The sequence below is a fragment of the Lithobates pipiens genome, unplaced genomic scaffold (genome assembly GCF_037356315.1).
Source record: "Lithobates pipiens isolate NorthernLeopardFrog02 unplaced genomic scaffold, aLitPip1_a1.2 Scaffold_24, whole genome shotgun sequence".
Taxonomy (NCBI): Eukaryota; Metazoa; Chordata; class Amphibia; order Anura; family Ranidae; genus Lithobates; species Lithobates pipiens.
The window spans coordinates 10,590,983-10,611,014 of record NW_027507786.1 but is presented as its reverse complement, the minus strand read 5'-3'; the positions used below and the strand labels follow the sequence as shown (position 1 = coordinate 10,611,014).

Here is a 20,032-nt window from a genome sequence, read left to right as displayed (position 1 = left end):
AGTGATCGGTGCTATAAAAAAAATGCACTGATTACCGTATAAATCTGACTGGCAGGGAAGCGGTTTACACTAGGGGGCGCTACAGGGGTTAAATGTGTGTCCTAGGCAGTGATTCTAACTGGGGGGGGGAGGGGACTGCTGAGGGGAGGAGTCTGATCGGTGTTCCTCTGTACGAGGAACAGCCGATCAATTCTCCTCTCACCTGACAGATCCACGTCCCTACTCTGTGATGAGCAATCGCGGGTGCCCGGCGGACATTGCAGACGCCGGGCATGCGCTTCGGGTCCATAGTGATGCGGCGCGTGCACTCCACAATGCCAGGAAGCCAAGGATGTCATATGACGCCCACCCGGAGGGAGGAAGGGTTCCTGCCGCTGTCGTCATTTTACAGTATGGCGGTAGGGAACTGGTTAAGTAGCGATGTACCGATACCTTTTTTTTATTTATTTATTATTTTTTTTGAGTACCCATACTTTTTTTTATATATATATATATATATATATATATATATATATATATATATATATATATATATATATATATATTATTTTTTTTTTGTTTATTTTGGTACTCATCGATATAACTACTGCAATTGTTTTTTGTTTGATTTGTTTTCACTTCAGCTGTCAGCAATGGGTACAAATTTAAATTTGTATTTACAAATGAAATAGATTTTTTTGTTTTTAATTTTGCACTTTTTCAACGTGAAATGTGTAAATCTGTTAATATACATGTGCAAAAATGATCACTAACAAAACAAATAATTAAAAAAAAAATAGTTTTATCGTTTATAAAATAGATGTGCAAAAACAAAAAAAACAAAACGGGAAAATAATTAAATGGGGGGAGAATAGGGAGTTAATTAAAGCTGATTAGAGTAAATCAAGAGTTAATAAGGGGTTGAACAGAGGAACATTTGTTCATCCCTTTTGATCTGCAGATGAAGAAACAAAGATACAAAAAGAAACCATGTTTCTTTTTATTTTAGTGTTTCAGCAGTTGAGCAATGTTGTTAATAAACATTGCAAGCTGCTTTTTATTTTAATTTAAAATGTTAATTTATTTATTTTGACAACTCCAATTACTGGACTTCTTTAACGCTTTTTAGCTGTCAACAGGGGAGACCCGCTGACAGCTCAAAGAACCGAGCCTGAAAGTATCAGTTTCAGGTATCGGTGCATTTGCACGAGTACCGATTTTACTTGTGCAAATACTCGGTATTGGTACCAATACTAGTGTCTGTGCAACCCTAATTTAAGTGGAAAAGATATAAGTGCCCAAATGTGTCCTTTTTGTAGCACTGTGATGTAAGGGTCTGGACGGCAACATCTCACATTAGGTGCTCTGCTATGTAAAAATTAAACTCCCCACTCCTCCAGCCTAAAGCCAGCCATAGAAGGTAGGATTTATTTTATTGTTTTGTGTGGTTGCTGGAAAATAAAAAAACATTGGATTTCCCCACCAGTGTTAATGGGGGAATCCTTCTTGAGGAGCTATTGTGTTCTCCCTGCGGGGGAAGCCATCCCGGCCAGGGGAACGCACACTAACTATTGCTGGCAGGTATAGCATGAAAATTCTAACAGGCTGGTTGATCACATGGTTCGAATCTCGGCCAGTCCCTGCTGGAGATTCAACCTGTCTACGGCCGGCTTAACATTCACCTATCAAGGCATCTTTTCCCGTCTAGTAATAATCCTCTAATCTATATTCTTTCTTGTCTGGTACAACTCCGGCTTCTTATCTCTTGGGATCTCCTGTAATGAGATCTCCGCGTCATGTTTCCAGGTTCTCTTTTTTAGCCTTTTTTGTAGTTCTGCGTGTTTCTTCTCACCTTCAGCGTGATCCAGTTGGCCAGTAATGCCAACCTTTGTAAGGGGATTGGTCAAAAGCAGGGCATTTGTTTCCTTTAAATAATAGGTGCAGGTACACCCCCCCCTTCCGAGTTGCCCCTTGTCTCTGCGCCCCTGCCCAACTCCTGAGCACCGTTCCTTGGTTCCACCCTCTGCCTACCCCCCCCAGTACCGCCCCTTTTTAGAGACTATAGAACCAACTATCATTTTGTGGTGCGAAGTAATTTTGTATAGAAATTGTCGATAATAACAAGAAAAGTAGGACAATAGCCCCCCCACCCTCCCCCCACAGCAAAAATAGATCTCCCAGCAGTAGACCTCCCAGCATTAATTAACCCCTCCAACAATAGATGCCGTCTCCCCCCCCCCCCCCCAGCAACAATAGATAGATGCCTGCCCCCCCGCCTCCAGCAACACTAGATGCCTGCCCCCCCGCCCCCAGCAACACTAGATGCCTGCCCCCCCACCCCCAGCAACACTAGATGCCTGCCCCCCCGCCCCCAGCAACACTAGATGCCTGCCCCCCCGCCCCCAGCAACACTAGATGCCTGCCCCCCCGCCCCCAGCAACACTAGATGCCTGCCCCCCCGCCCCCAGCAACACTAGATGCCTGCCCCCCCGCCCCCAGCAACACTAGATGCCTGCCCCCCCCCCCCCCAGCAACACTAGATGCCTGCCCCCCCCCCCCCCAGCAACACTAGATGCCTGCCCCCCCCGCCCCCAGCAACACTAGATGCCTGCCCCCCCCCCCCAACAACACTAGATGCCTGCCCCCCCCCCCCCCTCAGCAACAGTAGATCCTCCAGCACACCCCACCATTCCTTGCCTTGCATACAGTCAGTGCTATGAACGGGCAGATGGGAAACGTTAAAGGAGAAGTACAGGGAAAGCTTGTGTGGGCCGTACTTCACCTATGGATCACAGGAGGGCAGTTTGTTTTGTACTTCTGTAACCCGACTTCAGCCCGCTCTCTGCTGATATCAGAGTCTGAACCCGCCCAGATCCCTGGATCGGCAGCAGCCCAGCGAGAGCCTCCCCAGCACTGCCGTGGGGGGGGGGGGGGGGGGGGCAGAGCAGAGAGCTGTGAGAACCGAGTGATCAGTGGTGTTTAATTGCTCAATTCTCAATGTGGAGGTGCCGGGGACAGATGCAGCATCTACCTAGGTAAGTATGAATCCCAAAGAAAAACCTCCAACATCTCTTTTAAAGCCATTCTGTTGTCTCAGGTGAAAAAAAAAAAAACATAGAACACGGCCACCCTGTTAAAGAATTGTATAAATGCGTACCTTTCTGGCAGGTGCCGCTGCTGTCTGACGCTTCAGGGTGTGCCGGGGCCGTGTGTCCTCCACCGGGCACTGTGTGGTCCTCCCTGCAGACCCCTATATCCTTGCAATACACAGTAATGAGGTCGGGCCAATGGGAAGAACCACAGTGCTCAGTATGGAGGTACACTGTCAGACCCATCCCAGAAGTTTTTAATGGCAGTGAAGCTCATAGCGCCTCAAGAGAGCAAAGATTTGGGGTGCATTCACCCTGTTTTGTACGGGAACCCCCAGCAGGGGTTTCCCGCGACTGGCAGCGATCACATGCGAGTGATCAGCCCTGGATGCAGACTGGCTACGTTCAGGGCTGATTGCTGCGGGAGCTGGCAACCTCCCATTGCTGTCGACAGGCATGCCTCTCCCAGATAATCGTGGGAATAACCCCCCCCGCACGCTGGGGTTCTTGCATATAATCGCAGGCAGGGTGCGTTCACAAGTGTTCACCCTTAACAATGCCACCTGCTGGAAAGGCAAGTATTAATTTTCTTCTTTTTATCAAGTTGCTGTGTTTTTTTTTATTTTTTATTATTATTACAGAGCTTGCTGTCCGAGTCCCCTCAGAGATATAGATATATATATATATTATGTGTATGTATATGAGGTCGAAGATCTCTTTTGGGGTTGACCAACCCTTTAGATATTTTATCCTTCAATGTCTGTCTGCACAGCTTCCCACGTGTAACTTCTCCATCACTGTGAATTCAGGCCACCTATGTAGACAGCAAAGGTTTGGGGGGGGGGGCGCGGTGTGTCTGGGTACCGCTTTGATTCTCTGATTACGCACCGTTCGCTTGCTTTCATTTTTGCATGTCCTCTTGAGTTTTAATCAATACTTGTGTTTTTTTTGTTATATATAGGTCATGTGTGCTTGTGGAGAAGTAATGTGAGGAAGCTGGGAGTGGTATGGCCGGACGTTCTCATCCATATGACAGTAACTCCAGTGATCCAGAGAACTGGGATCGCAAATTGTGTAATAGACCTCGCAAACTTTACAAGCACTCCAGGTAGGTCCCTGCAAAGTCATTGTACGTTTTAATTTCCTCCTAGGTCTGTTGAGTGGATGGCTGCGATAAGATTACCAATCAATCGGGTGACTTTCGTTTACCGTTCCTGTTAATTGTTAACTTGGCTGTTTGCGGTTTATTTCAGTTCTTTGGAAAACTCCATTGTCCTGCGCTGTGTCGCTAAAATGTCATGTCATGCTATCCTGATTGTTACAGGTTAGGACGGAATTCCCGGGGAACAAAAAATTTGGTTTATATACACGGTATGGCTGAACGGGTGTGCACACCAGACCCGTCCGCACCTTGTTGGACTTGGCATTCCAAAACCATCCGTATGTAGCAGGTATCCCATAAGCTGCACATCCTCGCAAATTCACTTTAACCACTTCAAGACCGCCTACCGCATATACACTGCTGCAGGGCGGCTCTTATTGCAGACACCAATGTCGGGGGGGCTCTTATTGCAGACACCAATGTCGGGGGGGCTCTTATTGCAGACACCAATGTCGGGGGGGCTCTTATTGCAGACACCAATGTCGGGGGGTGGGCTCTTATTGCAGTCGCTGACACCAGTGATGACTCCAAAATTTGCAGTATGTTGCAAAAAAATGCAGCACTTAGTCAGATCTTTTATTTTTTTTGCACAGGTAATGGGATTTTTACTTTCCTAAATCTGAATAGTATTTGCTCAGTCATATGATTTTTGGGGGGTTTTTTTTTTCACATTGTCACCTTTTACAGTAAATTGTATACCAGTTGGCACTGGCTGGTCATTGGTTTTAGGATGGGAAGGAGGAATAAGTGGATAGGCTCCCTCATGCTCTGTTCTCTGTAATGTGTAACTTGTACAGTACATTCCTGCTTGCTGAACTGTGATCAATACCGCTTTCCAAGAATATCCGTGCCGGCCACAGCTTCTATGTGGGTATGTTGTTACATAAAACCACCGGGTTTGCATTTCTCTTCTGTTAATCTTTCTTGCCCCCCCCCCCCCCCTTTTTTTTTTTTCCCTCTTTATGTTAAAATGATCTTTTACCCCAAAGTCATTCAAAAGAAAAAGTGTAAATATACTGTGCAAATATGCAATACTTTTTTTTTTTTTTAATATTTATGCGAAGTGTGGCAAAAGTACGTTTTTGTAGGATAGTCATGTTAAGCATGATGTGATTCATTGCACTTTCCCCTTCTCTGTAGCGTGAACCCTTTTTTTTTTTTTTTTTTTTTTTTTTCTTTTCTTTTCTTTTATATGCTCCCCCTTCCCCGAACTTGCAAGTCTTGGCATCTCCGTTCACCATTTCACACATCTCCACAGCGGCTCCGGTGCGAATTGTACAGGAGTCTGGTGCGTCTTTTGGTTCAAATTCAGCCCAAAATTCGAACCTGAAATGGAGCAAAAGACACACTGGACTCCTGTACAATTCGCACCGGAACCGCTACGGAGATGTGTGAACCGGCTCCATAGAGAGCCGGTCACTATCTCCTTCTATGTGAATTGGATGTGGATGAACCCCGCATCCGAATGGCAATAGTGTGAACCCAGCCTTAAAGTGATTGTAAAGTCTTTTATAGAAAAAAAATAAAAATAAAAACATGTCATACTTGCCTGCACTGTTGCAGTGTTTTTGCACAGGGCAGCCCAGATCCTCCCCTTCTTGGGTCCTTTTTCAGCTCTCCTGGCCCCTCCCTCCTGTTGCGTGCCCCCACAGTGAGCAGCTTACTATGGGGGCACCCAAGCCGAGCTGCAGCTCCGTGCGTCTATTCAGAAACGGAGCTGCGGTTTGGACTTGTCGCCTCACTCTCTCCTGATTGGCTAACTGACGTTGAAAGCAGCATGAGCCAATGGTGCCAATATGTCTCAGCCAATCAGGAGACAGAGTCCTGGATAGCCAAGACATCACTGGACAAAGATGGGGGGGCTCTGGTAACTATTAAGGGGGCTGCTGCACAGATGCCTTTTTATCTTAATGCATTCAGATAAAAAAAAAATGGATTTACAACTCCTTTTTTAAGCTTCAGGCCTGGTTCACACTAGTGCGAATTCTGATGCGATTTAGAGTTGCACAGAATCGCATGACGAGGGATAGTGCACGATTTCAAACCCACGTTCAGGGTAAATGAGAGTTAAAGATCTTCAGGACAAAGAAATGTGCAGCAGCTTGGTCATCTGTGGGTCTCTTGACCATGCTGGGCTTTGACTTTTAATTTATGGTCCTTTTTGTATTGGCTGATTACTGACGTGTTTTTTTTGTTTGTTTGTTTTTTTGTACTCTTTATGGCTCTTGAGTAAAAAAATTAATAAAATCGAAGTGCAAAAGTCTATCCAAAACTCTTTTCAATTAGGTCTTTACTGCTGTCTCTGTCTACTTTGGAAAGATTTGTATTCTCGTTAACCACTTGCTTACTGGGCACCTTAAACCCCCCCCCCTCCTCCTTTCCAGACCAATTTTCAGCTTTCAGAGCTGATACCCTTTGAATAACAATTGCGCGGTCATACAACACTGTACCCAAATTAACGTTTTATCATTTATTTTTTTCCCCCACAAATAGAGCTTTATTTTGGTGGTATTTGATCACCTCTGCAGGTTTTTATTTTTTGTCAAAAAAAAATAATAATTGAAAGACCGAATATTTATTTTAAGATTGTCATAAAATTTTGCAAATGGGTAATTTTTTTTCTCCTTCATTGATGTACGCTGATGGGGTGGCAGTGATGAACACTGATGGGTGGCAATAGTGGGCACTGATGGGTGGCAATAGTGGGCACTGATGGGTGGCAATAGTGGGCACTGATGGGTGGCAATAGTGGGCACTGATGGGTGGCAATAGTGGGCACTGATGGGTGGCAATAGTGGGCACTGATGGGTGGCAATAGTGGGCACTGATGGGTGGCAATAGTGGGCACTGATGGGTGGCAATAGTGGGCACTGATGGGTGGCAATAGTGGGCACTGATGGGTGGCAATAGTGGGCACTGATAGGGGGTACTGATTGGCACGGATGAGGTGCCTGTGTTCCTTAATCTTCGGGACCGATGTCCCTTTAACATAAGCTGGTGATCGTTTTTTTTTTTTTCCTCCTCGCGCTGTCAGCGTGAAAAAAAAAGATGACTGAGCTTTTGTTTACATCATGTGATCAGCTGTCATTGGCTGACAGCTGATCACATGGTAAGAGGCTGGGACCGGTGTTCTATCAAAAACTGTCCGGCCATTGGATGGTGTCCGCCCCGTACTGCGCAGCGCTTTGCCAGCACGGAGGAGAGGGAGACTCCAAAAGTTTCAGAAGATGATCGGCACCTAGTGCAAGCCCCACCAGCCAAGTGGACATATGGTAGCACATAGTAACAGGGCCGCTCGCCACGCATCGAGCACGGCCTCGCTTCGCTCGGCTATTATTTTTATTTTTTTTTATTATAACTCTATCTCCACTTGGATGGTGGGGTTTGAACCTGGATTCACGCCGTTCATCTTTGGAGACTTTTGGAATCTCCTCGTCCTCCGTACTGCGCAAGCGTGGTACAGGGCGGATACTATTCGACACATCACCGGCGCCTTACTCGGATCGGTGATCACCCAAGTCTCAGTGACTCGATGATCACAGAGCGCTCCCCGCGCGCCCTGCAGGGCACGCACAGGGGTCGACGTCCTATGACTGCCTCCCGGAAATTGAGGTCCGCGCTGTAGCCGTCATTCGGCTATGGCCCGGACCTCAAGTGGTTAAAATTGTTGTGGTGACTGGAGCCACCTGGGAAATGGGAGGCAATGTGCTCAGTGGGGACACAGGCAGCAATAAAATTAAAATTGACAGATTCTAAAGCCGGGTTCACGTTAGGCCGACATTCGGGCCATGTGCATGTCGGCCTCTCCTGTTCTGTCAGACTTGCGCGCTGGAAAACCAGCAGCTGACCGTCTCCCGATCGACGTTCTGTCAGTGTCTGAGAGTGCTGATTGGAGTGCTCAGTAGGGGAGATCGCCATATTAACATCGTCTGGAAAGTTAGTATGGCGAATGGATGAATGGAAAAAAAATAGAAAAAAAAAAATAATAATAATTAAAAAATGGGGGGGGAAAAAAATCAAATAGTGTGTACCAGGCTTTACTCTCCCCCTCCTATCTAAAACGAAGCACAAAATGTTTTGTATAAATTTTCTTCTGTTAAGAGTACCCAACGCTTATTAGTTTCACAACTGTTTTCTTGGCTTCTTTAAAGCCCCTCTTTAGGGTAAATTTCCCCTACCCACTCCTCCTCTGTGTGATCACTGGATACCCAAAACTAAATCCATTTCTAAATGACGATGCAGCCCTGAGTATTCTCTATTTAAAAAAAAAAAAGCACCAAAAACGCACTTCCCCACTGAAAGGCATTTAAAATGCATCAGCACACACGTGTTACATTATTTATTTATTTCTGTGGAAAAACGCCATAAGCACGGTGTGCGTTTTTGGCGCCATTATTGGCACCCTTTTCTCTATCGACAAAATGCCATTTTCGGACGATTATGAATGAATGAAATACTTGTTTAGCGCACAATGTGAACTGAATCGCCTCTAGGCGCTGTTATGTTCTGTTTAGGCAGCCGAAATTTGAGGAGGGGTTTTAGGAGGCGGAGTCGGTACAGAGATCACAGCTTGCAGAGGCAGCAAGGTACCATGGGATATGTAGTCCTTTGTAATGGAGGAGAAGCTGCAAAGCATACGGGGAGGGGATTCAGGAGGTTGTGGAAAGAGATGGCCAGCAGACGAGGCAGCTGGAGATTTTTCATGTAAGATTATATTGGATTGTCAAAATATAACTAATGATTGTATTATTACAGTGCTGATGTAATAAAATGAAAGCATATGCTGTGACCAGAGATCTTAAATTTGAGATGATCTGTAAAGGAACTGGAAAGTGTATGACCGCAGACTAGCATGTGAGAAAACACAGGAAGTGTAAGGTATTATGTGAGTAATACGGCCAGAACAAAAAGCCGGGAAATGGGCAATCATGATGAATGTGCATCCAGTGGTGATTTGTGAATGGTGCCGCTGTGTTTATCACCCCCTTATTATGAAGTCATTACACTCTATGCTACTCTGAGTCTCTAGCTGTGCTGTCAGATTACATAGAATGGATAATCCAGGATACTTTTGACCACTTTAAGTCCATCCTATAGCAGTTTTACTGCTACAGGGCGTGTGTGTGTGTGTGTGTGTGTGTGTGTGTGTGTGTGTGTGTGTGTGTGTGTGTGTGTGTGTGTGTGTGTGTGTGTGTGTGTGTGTGTGTGTGTGTGTGTGTTATGAATGATAACACAATAATAAAATAAATAAAATGGATTTCCTTTTTTTTTCCGATTGGTATTTGCTTACCTCTGCGGTTTTAATTTTGCATTATAAACAAACAAATGTCAATTAAAAAAAAAAAACATTTAGATATAATTTTTTAGAGAATATGAATAACGCAAACTTTTTTCTTTCACTCATGGTCAGTGTTTGGCTGAAGCCAATTATCATCAATCATCTGTGTTTACTCTTTTTAAATCATAATCGCAACAGAAACTACCCAAATGACCCTGATCAAAAGTTTACATACCCCAGTTCTTAATACCGTGTATTGCCTCCTTTAACATCAATGACAGCTTGAAGTCTTCTGTGGTATTGGTGGATGAGGCTCTTTATCTTCTCAGATGGTAAAGCTGCCTATTCCTCTTGGCAAAAAGCCTCCAGTTCCTGTAAATTCTTGGGCCGTCTTGCATGAACGGCATGTTTTGTGATCTCCCCAGAGAGGCTCAATGATATTGAGGTCAGGAGACTGAGTTGGCCACTCCAGAACCTTCACTTTTTCTTCTGCTGTAGCCAATGACAGGTGAACTTGGCCTTGTGTTTTGGATCATTGTCAAGTTGGAATGTCCAAGTACGTCCCATCCACAGCTTCCTGGCTGATGAATGCAAATGTTCCCCCAGTATTTGATAGCATACTGCAGTCATCTTGCCATTAATTCTGACTACATTTCCTGTGCGTTTTGTAGCTCACACATCCCCAAACAAATCAGTGATCCACCTCCGTGTTTCACAGTAGGGATGGTGTACCTTTCATCATAGGCCTTCTTGACTCCTCTCCAAATGTAGTGTTTATGGTTGTGGTCAAAAAGCTCAATTTTGGTCTCATCACGCCAAATGACTTTGTGCCAGAAGGTTTGAGGCTGGTCTCTGTGCAGTTTGGCGTATTGTAAGCTGGATACTTTTGTAGCGTTTGCGTAGTAATGGCTTTCTTTTGGCGACTCGACCATGCAGCCCATCTTGAAACAGCCACACCACATGTTTTCAGAGAGTCCTGTATTTCACCTGAAGTTATTTGTGGGGTTTTCTTTGCATCCCGAACAATTTTCCTGGCAGTTGTGGCTGAAATTTTAGTTGGTCTACCTGACCGTGGTTTGGTTTCAACAGATCCCCCTCATTTTCCACTTCTTGATTAGAGTTTGAACACTGCTGATTGGCATTCTCAAGTCTTTGGATATCTTTTTTTTTTATTTCCCTTTCCTGTTTTACACAGTTCAACTACCTTTTCCCGCAGATCCTTAGACAATTCTTTTGCTTTCCCCATGACTCAGAATCCAGAAACGTCAGTGCAGCACTGGATGAAAGATGCAAGGGTCTGTCAGGAGTCCAGAAACTCACTGTGTGTGTGTATATATATGTATGTGTGTGTATGTATGTGTGTGTGTGTGTGTGTGTGTGTGTGTATATATATATATATATCAGGGCTCGACAAACCCCGGGCGCCAGATCGCATTGGCGACTAGAATTTGTGATCTGGCGCCTGGGGCAGCACAGCGGGGGTATCCTGTCTCCTTCCACCCCCCCCCTGGCGTGATCGTGTCGGGCCGCGCCGCCGCCGGCCGGTAATTGAGGCCGCGGCTTTGAGGCCTTCTGTGGTCCTATGTTTAGTTCTGTAATCTGGCGCCATCTAGTGGTGGCTGTTGGTATGACAGCCAGCGATGCTAATGAAGCTTTCACTGCCCACCCATCTCACCTTTACTTATTATAAAATAAAAATGTGTATGTATGTATGTATGTATGTATGTATGTATGTATGTGTGTGTATGTATATATATATGTGTTTAGGAGTTCTAACAACCTAGAGAATAAAATGGTGGTCGTTGCAATACTGTCTGTCACACCGTATTTGTGCAGCGGACTTACAAGCGCATTTTCGGGGAAAAAGTCTTATTTTTTTAATTAAATATAACAGTAAAGTTGGCCCAATTTTTTTATATTGTGAAAAATAATGTTACACCGAATAAATTGATACCCAACATGTCACGCTTCAAAATTGCGTCCGCTCATGGAATGGCGACAAACTTTTAGCCTTTAAAATCTCCATAGGCGACGTTTAAAAAATTCTACAGGTTGCACGTTTTGGGTTACAGAGGAGGTCTGGGGCTAGAATTATTGCTCTCGCTCTACCGAACGCAGCGATACCTCATGTGTGGTTTGAACACCGCTTTCCTATGCGGGCGCTACTCACGTATGCGTTCGCTTCTGCACGCAAGCTTGGCAGGACAGGGCGCATTTAAAACATTTTTTTTTTTCTTATTTTAACTTTTTATTTTTTCACGGTGCTTTTAAAAAAAAAAAAATTGTCACTTTTATTCCTATTACAAGGAATGTAAAAATCCCTTGTAATTGAAAAAAACAGGACAGGTCCTCTTAAATATATGAGATCTGGGGTCAGAGAGACCTCCGATCTCAAATTTACACTAAAATGCAATAAAAAAAAAAAAAAAAAAATTGTCATTTGAAAAAAAAAAAAATAAAAAAAAAAATGTCCCTCTAAGAGCTATGGGCAATGACATGGAGACAGGTGGGGGGGCCGCGCTATCCTCCCCTCACTCGTCTCCATGTCAGGCCAGGGACAGGTCTGGATTGCCGTTACCGACCTGGCTCCTAACTTTTTTAGCTGGCTCCTAGATTCCAAGCAAATTTGTCAAGCCCTGATATATATATATATATATATATATATATATATATATATATATATATATATATATATATATATATATATATATATATATATATATATATATATATATATATATATATATATATATTATAATATAATTTTTTTTTTTATAGTTTCTGTTGCCATTATGATTTTAAAAAGAGTAAACGCAGATGATTGATAATAAATGGCTTCAGCCAAATGCTAACCATGAGTGGAAAAAAAGTTTTTATCATTCATATTCTCTGAAACATTTATATATAGTTTTTATTTTTTCAAAATTTTTGTATTTTTTATTTTATTTATTTTTTTGGTTTTATAGCGCAAAAATTTTAACCCGCAGAGGTGATCAAATGCCACAGAAAAAAGGACATATGTTTTATTTGGGTACAGTGTTGCACGACCGAGAAGAAACGCAGTGTCTTATCGCAAAAGATGGCCTGGTCAAGAGGGGGAGGGGGGTTGGGTGGGAATCTCTTGAAAATCTTCTGGAGGTCAAGTGGTTAAGTTCTACTTTGTGGCTTTTAGGAAATCATTGCACTGTGGTCATCTACTATTCGTTCTGATTGGTTTATTCGCTAGTTACAGAGAGAATGCTTTGTTCTTCGAGAGTAGACGAGTGTCCATGGCGCTGTGTGTTATGTGCAGAGCCCATTAGAGGATTAGAGCCTGTGGCAAGTTTAGTAATGAAAATAATTTAATTTACAATGACAGCTGGACTCAATATATAATAATAAATAGCTTGTTGAACCATTTGTTCTGCATAAGTAAGTGCAATTTTATGATTATTTTTCCTTTTTTTAAATGGCAGCCCTGTGAATGTAATATTGTTAAAATGTCGGTGCTGATTGATGTACATTGCACACAGAGTCTCCTTTCTAGTGAGCCTGTCTGCTGCTTTGTTGGCGTTTTGGTTTATTTTGCATGGCCATATTGGTTGCTGACCTGCTGTTTTTTGTGGCTTTTTCTTGTTACATACTGATTGAAAAGCCATTCTATAGGATGGGTGTACATCGGTCAATACCCTCCTGAGTCTTCACAGACACGCCGGTGTCCGGCTCATTTCCGTTGAATTGTGCGGCGGTTACTGTGTGTAAAGTAGTTGGTGACTTTACCACAAAAGGCTAATGGAGCCGACTGTGCAAGTACCAAGCCACATCTGAGCCCTGCTCTTTGTGTGTGCATGAAAGAATATATACCTTTCTGTGTTTTTTGTAGTACAAAATACAGTCATGTTGCTGCTCACATCTCGTTGAGTCACACTTAAAGAGATACTAAAGTCTTGTGTTTTTTAACAAAACCAAACATACTTGCCTCCTCTGTGCAGATGGTTTTGCACAGAGCAGCCCTGGTCCCTCTTTGCAGTGCCTGACCTCTCCCTCCTGTTAAGTGCCCCTACAGTAAGAAGCCTGCTATGGGGGCACTCGAGCCAAGCCACAGGACCATTCAGAGTCTCGCTCTCTCTCGCTCTCTCTCTCGCTCTCTCTCTCTCGCTCTCTCTCTCTCGCTCTCTCTCTCTCGCTCTCTCTCTCTCGCTCTCTCTCTCTCGCGCTCTCTCTCTCGCGCTCTCTCTCTCGCGCTCTCTCTCTCGCGCTCTCTCTCTCGCGCTCTCTCTCTCGCGCTCTCTCGCTCGCGCTCTCTCGCTCGCGCTCTCTCGCTCGCGCTCTCTCGCTCGCGCTCTCTCGCTCGCGCTCTCTCGCTCGCGCTCTCTGCCCCTCGCTCTCTCGCTCTCTGCCCCTCGCTCTCTCGCTCTCTGCCCCTCGCTCTCTCGCTCTCTGCCCCTCGCTCTCTCGCTCTCTGCCCCTCGCTCTCTCGCTCTCTGCCCCTCGCTCTCTCGCTCTCTGCCCCTCGCTCTCTCGCTCTCTGCCCCTCGCTCTCTGCCCCTCGCTCTCTGCCTCTCGCGCTCTCTGCCTCTCGCGCTCGAGCCAATGGTGCTTCAAAAAAATGAGAAAAATTGTAAAAATGTTGTTTTGGTACATTGTTGCATGACCGTGCAATTTCATTTAGAGTTTGATAGCACTGAAAACTGGCCTGGGCGGGAATAGGGTATAAGTGCCCAGTGAGCAAGTGGTTAAAGTTGTTGTGTGTGTTTTTTTTTTTTTGTTTTTTTTTGGGGGGGTGTGAGACAGAGTAGATGTGCAGTGACAACTCCACTCCTATTGGTATCCTGTCGGCTGACTGGGCTCCTGTTTTCCTTCCCGGCATCTTTTTCATTCACCCTGGGGTCTGAGAAAAGACCCACGGCACCTCCTCTGTCCCTGGGTAAGCTTCGCTCCTCCTGTAATCCCGCGTTTGCTTCTCTCCAGTGGCGGCCATCTTAAGCAAGAGGCTTCCTGCTCCCATGATGTCGGTTGGCAGGTAGACAGCTCCTCACAGGAGATGACCACTTCCTGCCATGCTGAGCTCCTGGCACCCATGAAAGCCAGCAATGATTCTATCATGGTCAAGATTGACCACTTGGTAACAAATGTCGGCCTCATATGCCATGATATGGACACATTTAGGTCCCGGTTCTCTGAGGCAGAGGGCTGCATATCACAGCTGGAAGAATCCACTAACTTTAACTCCAGAGAATTGCACTCCCTCCAGATACAGGTTAAAGAGCTCATAGTTTGCAGAATCCTGTCTCACCACCCTGCTGGATCTGCCAGCCATGCTGCCTACCTTTTTTGTGGTGGAGAGGGCACACAGGGTCTCCCCTACTCCACCGATCCCGGGGACTCAACTGTTGCCTTTCTTCCTTAAGCTGCTCAACTACAGGGACCGGGACCGTTTTCTGTCCATGGCTTGAGTAAAGCAAGACCTCCAATTTGACAACGCCAAGATCCTTCCTTCTCTTTCCTGACTACTCACCCGAGATTTAGCACAGGCACCGTTCCTTCACCAAGGAACGGAAAAGGCTTTTTGAACAGGGTCTCAAATTCAGCTTACTGTATTCTAGCAGGCTTCGGTAGTGGCTGGCGACCGCCCCAGGTTTTTTTGAATCCCTGGAAGCCACAGTTTCCTGGTTGGACGGTCGTTAAGCCCAGTGTCGGCAGGCCCCTCGGTTGAGGGGCACCACCGTTCCCATAAACACACCAAGTATTGGGGCTTTGACCCCCACAAATTTCCAGAGTTTATTTTTTTCTCTCTTCCGTTTTGTGTGCTGCCATTTGTTTTCTACCCCTGTTTTGGCTGCAAGTTCTTGCACCCCTCATGTCACCCATCCTACATCTATCCCACGCCTAGATCCTTTAACCGCTTTGGATGGGAAGGATTTCACAATTTGGTTATTGCTGAGCAGACCCCACTAGCTTTACAGGATTACTGTGATTCAAATCCTCTCCAGAGTTAGTTTGGGATGCCTTCAAGGCTTATACAAGAGGCCATTATATCTCAGGCTATTAAGGCGGTCAAGGTACAAAAAGCTGCTACCACCACAGAATTGGAGAAGAGAGGTGGGGTTGGTATCTGACTGGTATGGCTCAGACCCCTCCGTCTTAAATTTTGATGCGTTACAGGCATCCAAACACAATCTGCACCTTCACTTAACAGAGGTTACTGGACTGGAATATTATAATATGAAACAAAAGTTCTTTGAACAGGGTGACAGAGTTGGCAGACTGTTGACAATGATGTCCCACCATGACACCCCTACCACCTTGATTCCTGAGCTTACCTCTCACACAGGTGAGGCCATCTCTTCTCCAGGGGCCATATTGCAAGCATTCCATGGCTTTTACCAATCCTTATACACCACCACTTTGCCCTTTGGTTTAGACCCAGGGGTGTTGGCATCTCTTCTGGATCCGATGGCCCTCGGCTGGCTCTGACTTGCAAAGATCTCATTTAGTTTAATCCAATCACCACGGAAGAGGTTCTTGCGGTGATTAAGTCCCTTTCCACTGGCAAGACTCCTGGCCCAGATGTTCTGCCTGTGGATTTTTATATAGTGCATATATATATGCCAACATATTGGCTCCCCGGCAATGGCCATTGATGCTGCTGCCAAAGGAGAGGATTCAGCTGCTCTTCAACTGCAATGGGTTGCCGAGTTTACCTATTCAGAAGTACGCATCTCCACTTAATTTGTGCCCAGTAGTTGTTAATTCCAAACTGAAAGCATGGGAGACCCTTCCTCTGTCTCTGCTGGGTCGTATCAACTTCATCAAAATGAAAATCTTATCCAAGTTTACATATTTGTTTCGAAATTCCCCTCAATGGATTCCCAAGTCATTTTTTTATTTTTTTTCCCTCAATGAAACAAAATTTTATCCTCCTTCCTCTGGGGCACACATCCCCCGTGGTTCAAGTTATCCACTCAGATGCGCCCTTGTTCAGAGTGGCTTGGCATTTCCGGACTGACACAAATATTTCATTGCAGCTCAGTTGGTCACTGCATTTTGGTGGCTCGTTCCAGATGAGTCCAAACTCCGTTTTAGCCAATGAAGCTTTAGTGTTACGGTCTGTGGAGGCATTGTAGACTCTCTCTCCCATTGCGGGGTCCAAAGGCTCCCTACGACCTGACCCCCTCCATGTGTACCACCCTTAGGGCCTAGAAGATGGGCCTAGCCTGCGAAAACTACCCTCAGACTGCCCCCCCTGGCATAATCCTGATTTTACCGCATTTCTTTCAAATTCTGGATTCCGTTGTTTGGGCTAAATAAAATATTAATTTACTTTCAGATATTACCTCAGACCTTCTTTCATTTGATCATTTACAGTCTCAGTACAATGTCCCACCTGCAGTTGTCCCATGCTTTCAGGGATCAGTTCCTCCTCGGGCGAGAAGCAGTTGTGTGACCTAGAGTGAATTCTGCACTTTGATTGTTAAGAGAAACCCACCTCCATGCTGTACGCACATTTCCTCCGGGTCTTGTGTCCTGAATTTCCAGACTCCATCCGCAATGGGTCCGGGATGTTCCTGAGCTGGACTTCCCCATTTAAAATTCTTGTCTGCTTGAGAAGACCGCTTCATTCAATATAAGATTGCCCACAGGGCCTATCTCACTCCTGCTCAGGTACACGAGACACAACACTCTCTTTCCTCGGCGTGCTGGCGCTGAGATCATGCTCCCGGGGATTACATCCACATCTTTTGGTCCTGCCCAGTAATCTCTGTCTATTGGTCACAAATCCTTATGGTGGTGAATGAACTACTTAATATCTCCATTGCTCCGTCCCAAGAATATGCCTGCTTGGGTTGGAGGAACTTCTACCCAGGGTGGCTGAGAGGACCCTGTTGGGTCTCTTACTGTTCTATGCCAAGAAATCCATTCTCCTATGCTGGAAGCGATGGGCTCCCCCTTCTATTTGTCTATGGGAAACACTGTAGTACCCTTATACAAAGACACCTATACACTAAGACAGGGGTAGGTAACCTTTTTGGCTGAGAGACCCATGAATGCCACATATTTTTTTAAATGTAATTCCGTGAGAGCCATACAATATGTTTAAAACTAAATACAAGTAAATGTGTGCATTTTATGTAAGACCAACACCTTTAAAGTACAAGAAGTGTCTGAATTAAACAATCAGGTGTTCTTTATTAAGGGATAAATCGCAGAACAAAGAAATACGGCAAAGTTGCCGAACATGACTTGACCTCTGAATTATTTTTAATAACGTTGTTATGCTGTTGCTAACCAATAATAAAGTACTTCTTACCATTAATGCGACTTCTGGTGCTGCATGGTTTTGTTGATGGCTTTGTAGTCTGGTGGATGTGTCGTGAGGTTAAGCTTCATGCAGGCGTTGAGACTTCATCCGTTAAACGTGATCGTAATTTCGATTAATTATAACTGTAATGTCCACGCGGTCTCCCCCACTGTAATGTCCACGCGGTCTCCCCCCACTGTAATGTCCACGCCGTCTCCCCTATGATTGTCTGTCTGCTTGCTTACCACCACCACAAGCGGGCATATCCACGAGCAGTTGAGGCGGGTGATAACGTTAGCGCGTCGCTCACCTAGACCGCCGCCGGGCTGTACCAAGATGGCCGCCACTCCGGAGCTAGGCCAAAGCCGCGGCCTTTCCTATGGGCTCAATCCGCGGATCGGCACACCACGCGATCCGTGGATTGAGAGGCGAGAGCCAGATGCCGCCATCAAAAGGGCCACATCTGGCACGCGAACCATAGTTTTCCGACCCCCCCTGCACTAAGAGGATGTCCATAAATATATGATAAAGTATGGACTAAGTGGTTGGCTGAACCCTATACTGCTGCAGTCGATTAGGATACTCCCCTATTACTCTACGGCCTCCCCTAAGGACCCAAGTGGTCAGCCTTTTACAGCATAATGATTCATGTGGGTTGTTTTTCAATACCGGTGTAGCCTTGGAGCATGAGCCATACCAGCTAATTGATGATGGTCACCTATGGTATCTGTAGAATGTCTGACATACCTCTAACACGTTACCTCCCTGTCACCCTTGCGTGGAACCTTTCTTTGGTGCTGGAGCCAAGTGTTGGCTGTGCTGATGTACGTTATGTTGTTTGTGTTTTTTTTATTACAGGAAAAAAAAACATGTTCTACTTATCTGCTCTTTTTAGTGGTTTTGCACAGAGCAGTCCCGATACTACTCCTACTACTACTCCTCCTCCTCCTTTTTGGGTCCCAGCCGGTGGTCCTGGCTCCTTGCCGGGCATCCTGCTATGGGGGCACTCGAGCAAGCTCGCTCCTGAGCCATGCTCTTTGTGATTATTCACACACAGCATGTAGATTGGGCCCCATCCCTGCTCTCTCCTCATTGGCTCACAGGGAAAAAAATTGGAAAAGACTCAGTGCTTAGGATCAGGCAAGGTGTGCAGCCTCCCCTAATAGACCCCCTAAGAAGCTAGTTAATGCGAGTAAGTGAAGTGGGGTGGATGGCGATACCTATATGGGGAAAAAAAAAACGATTCCCTAGTTTTCAAACAAATATGTGCACTCTAACACACTAAAGTGCTCAAATAATTAATTAAATGGTGGTGCTACAATTGTAGATATCCACATGTGATCTACAAATACTAATGCAACCAAACCAAGTCATAAATATATAATAAGTGACCAAATGAATTACTCCTGTGTATAAAAATAAATTATGAATACCAGACAATGATTCCCAAATTCATCAAAGTTCATCAAGAAATGTAGTAATAATAATAATAATAAGTGTATTGTCAAACACAGGTGACTCTTGTGCTCCCCCTTGTGGGTCCCCAGTCACCCCCACCTGATACCCCTGCAGGGGTGGTAGGCATATATGGATAACCATGGGTTGTCTCCCTTGGTGGCTTTTCCAGTGGTCTACCCGTAGCCTATTATGACATTCCTCATTAGCTTCTCCAGCTATTCCACCGGACCAGAGTGCCCGAAACGGTCTCCTGCTCAGCACTTCATCGATCGCCGTATCCAAAGAACTGGTCAGTAGCTTCCCAAGACTAGAGCCTCATAGGAAGAGATAAGACTCCCATAGTGTAGTAGTAAAAAGTGCTTTATTTAAAAAAAAAAAATTGGAACTGAAATCTTCCATAGACACACTGCAGACCAATAAGAGGTAACAGCTATTCAGATGTTGGGAAACTGGTTCAGTATACCCACATAGCCAGTGTTCTGCCAAAAACTGTCCCACCCCCATAGGATAGTGTCTGCACTGCTCAGGCGCAGCGCTTGTGCAGTACGGAGGACAAGGAGACTCTGAAAATCTCCGAAGATGAACGGCGCCTGCGCACTGAGTCCAGGTTCAAGCCCCACCATCCAAGTGGACATACGGTAGCACTTGGTAACAGGGCGCTTTGGGCACGGCCTCGCTACGCTTGGCAATTTTTTATTCTAACTCTGTGTCCACTTGGATGGTGGGGCTTGAACCTGGACTCGGTGTGCAGGCGCTGTTCATCTTCGGAGACTTTTGGCGTCTCC

General features: G+C 45.3%; 1 protein-coding gene across 1 annotated transcript in view; it reads left to right on the top strand.

The window, feature by feature from the left end:
• BTBD10 (BTB domain containing 10) overlaps positions 1–20,032 on the top strand; it is a gene marked incomplete in the record, with an annotated part of 137,246 nt that overhangs the window by 65,478 nt on the left and 51,736 nt on the right. The window contains 1 exon segment of the mRNA XM_077453602.1: positions 4,030–4,176. Coding sequence (XP_077309728.1) covers positions 4,076–4,176 — 101 coding nt within the window.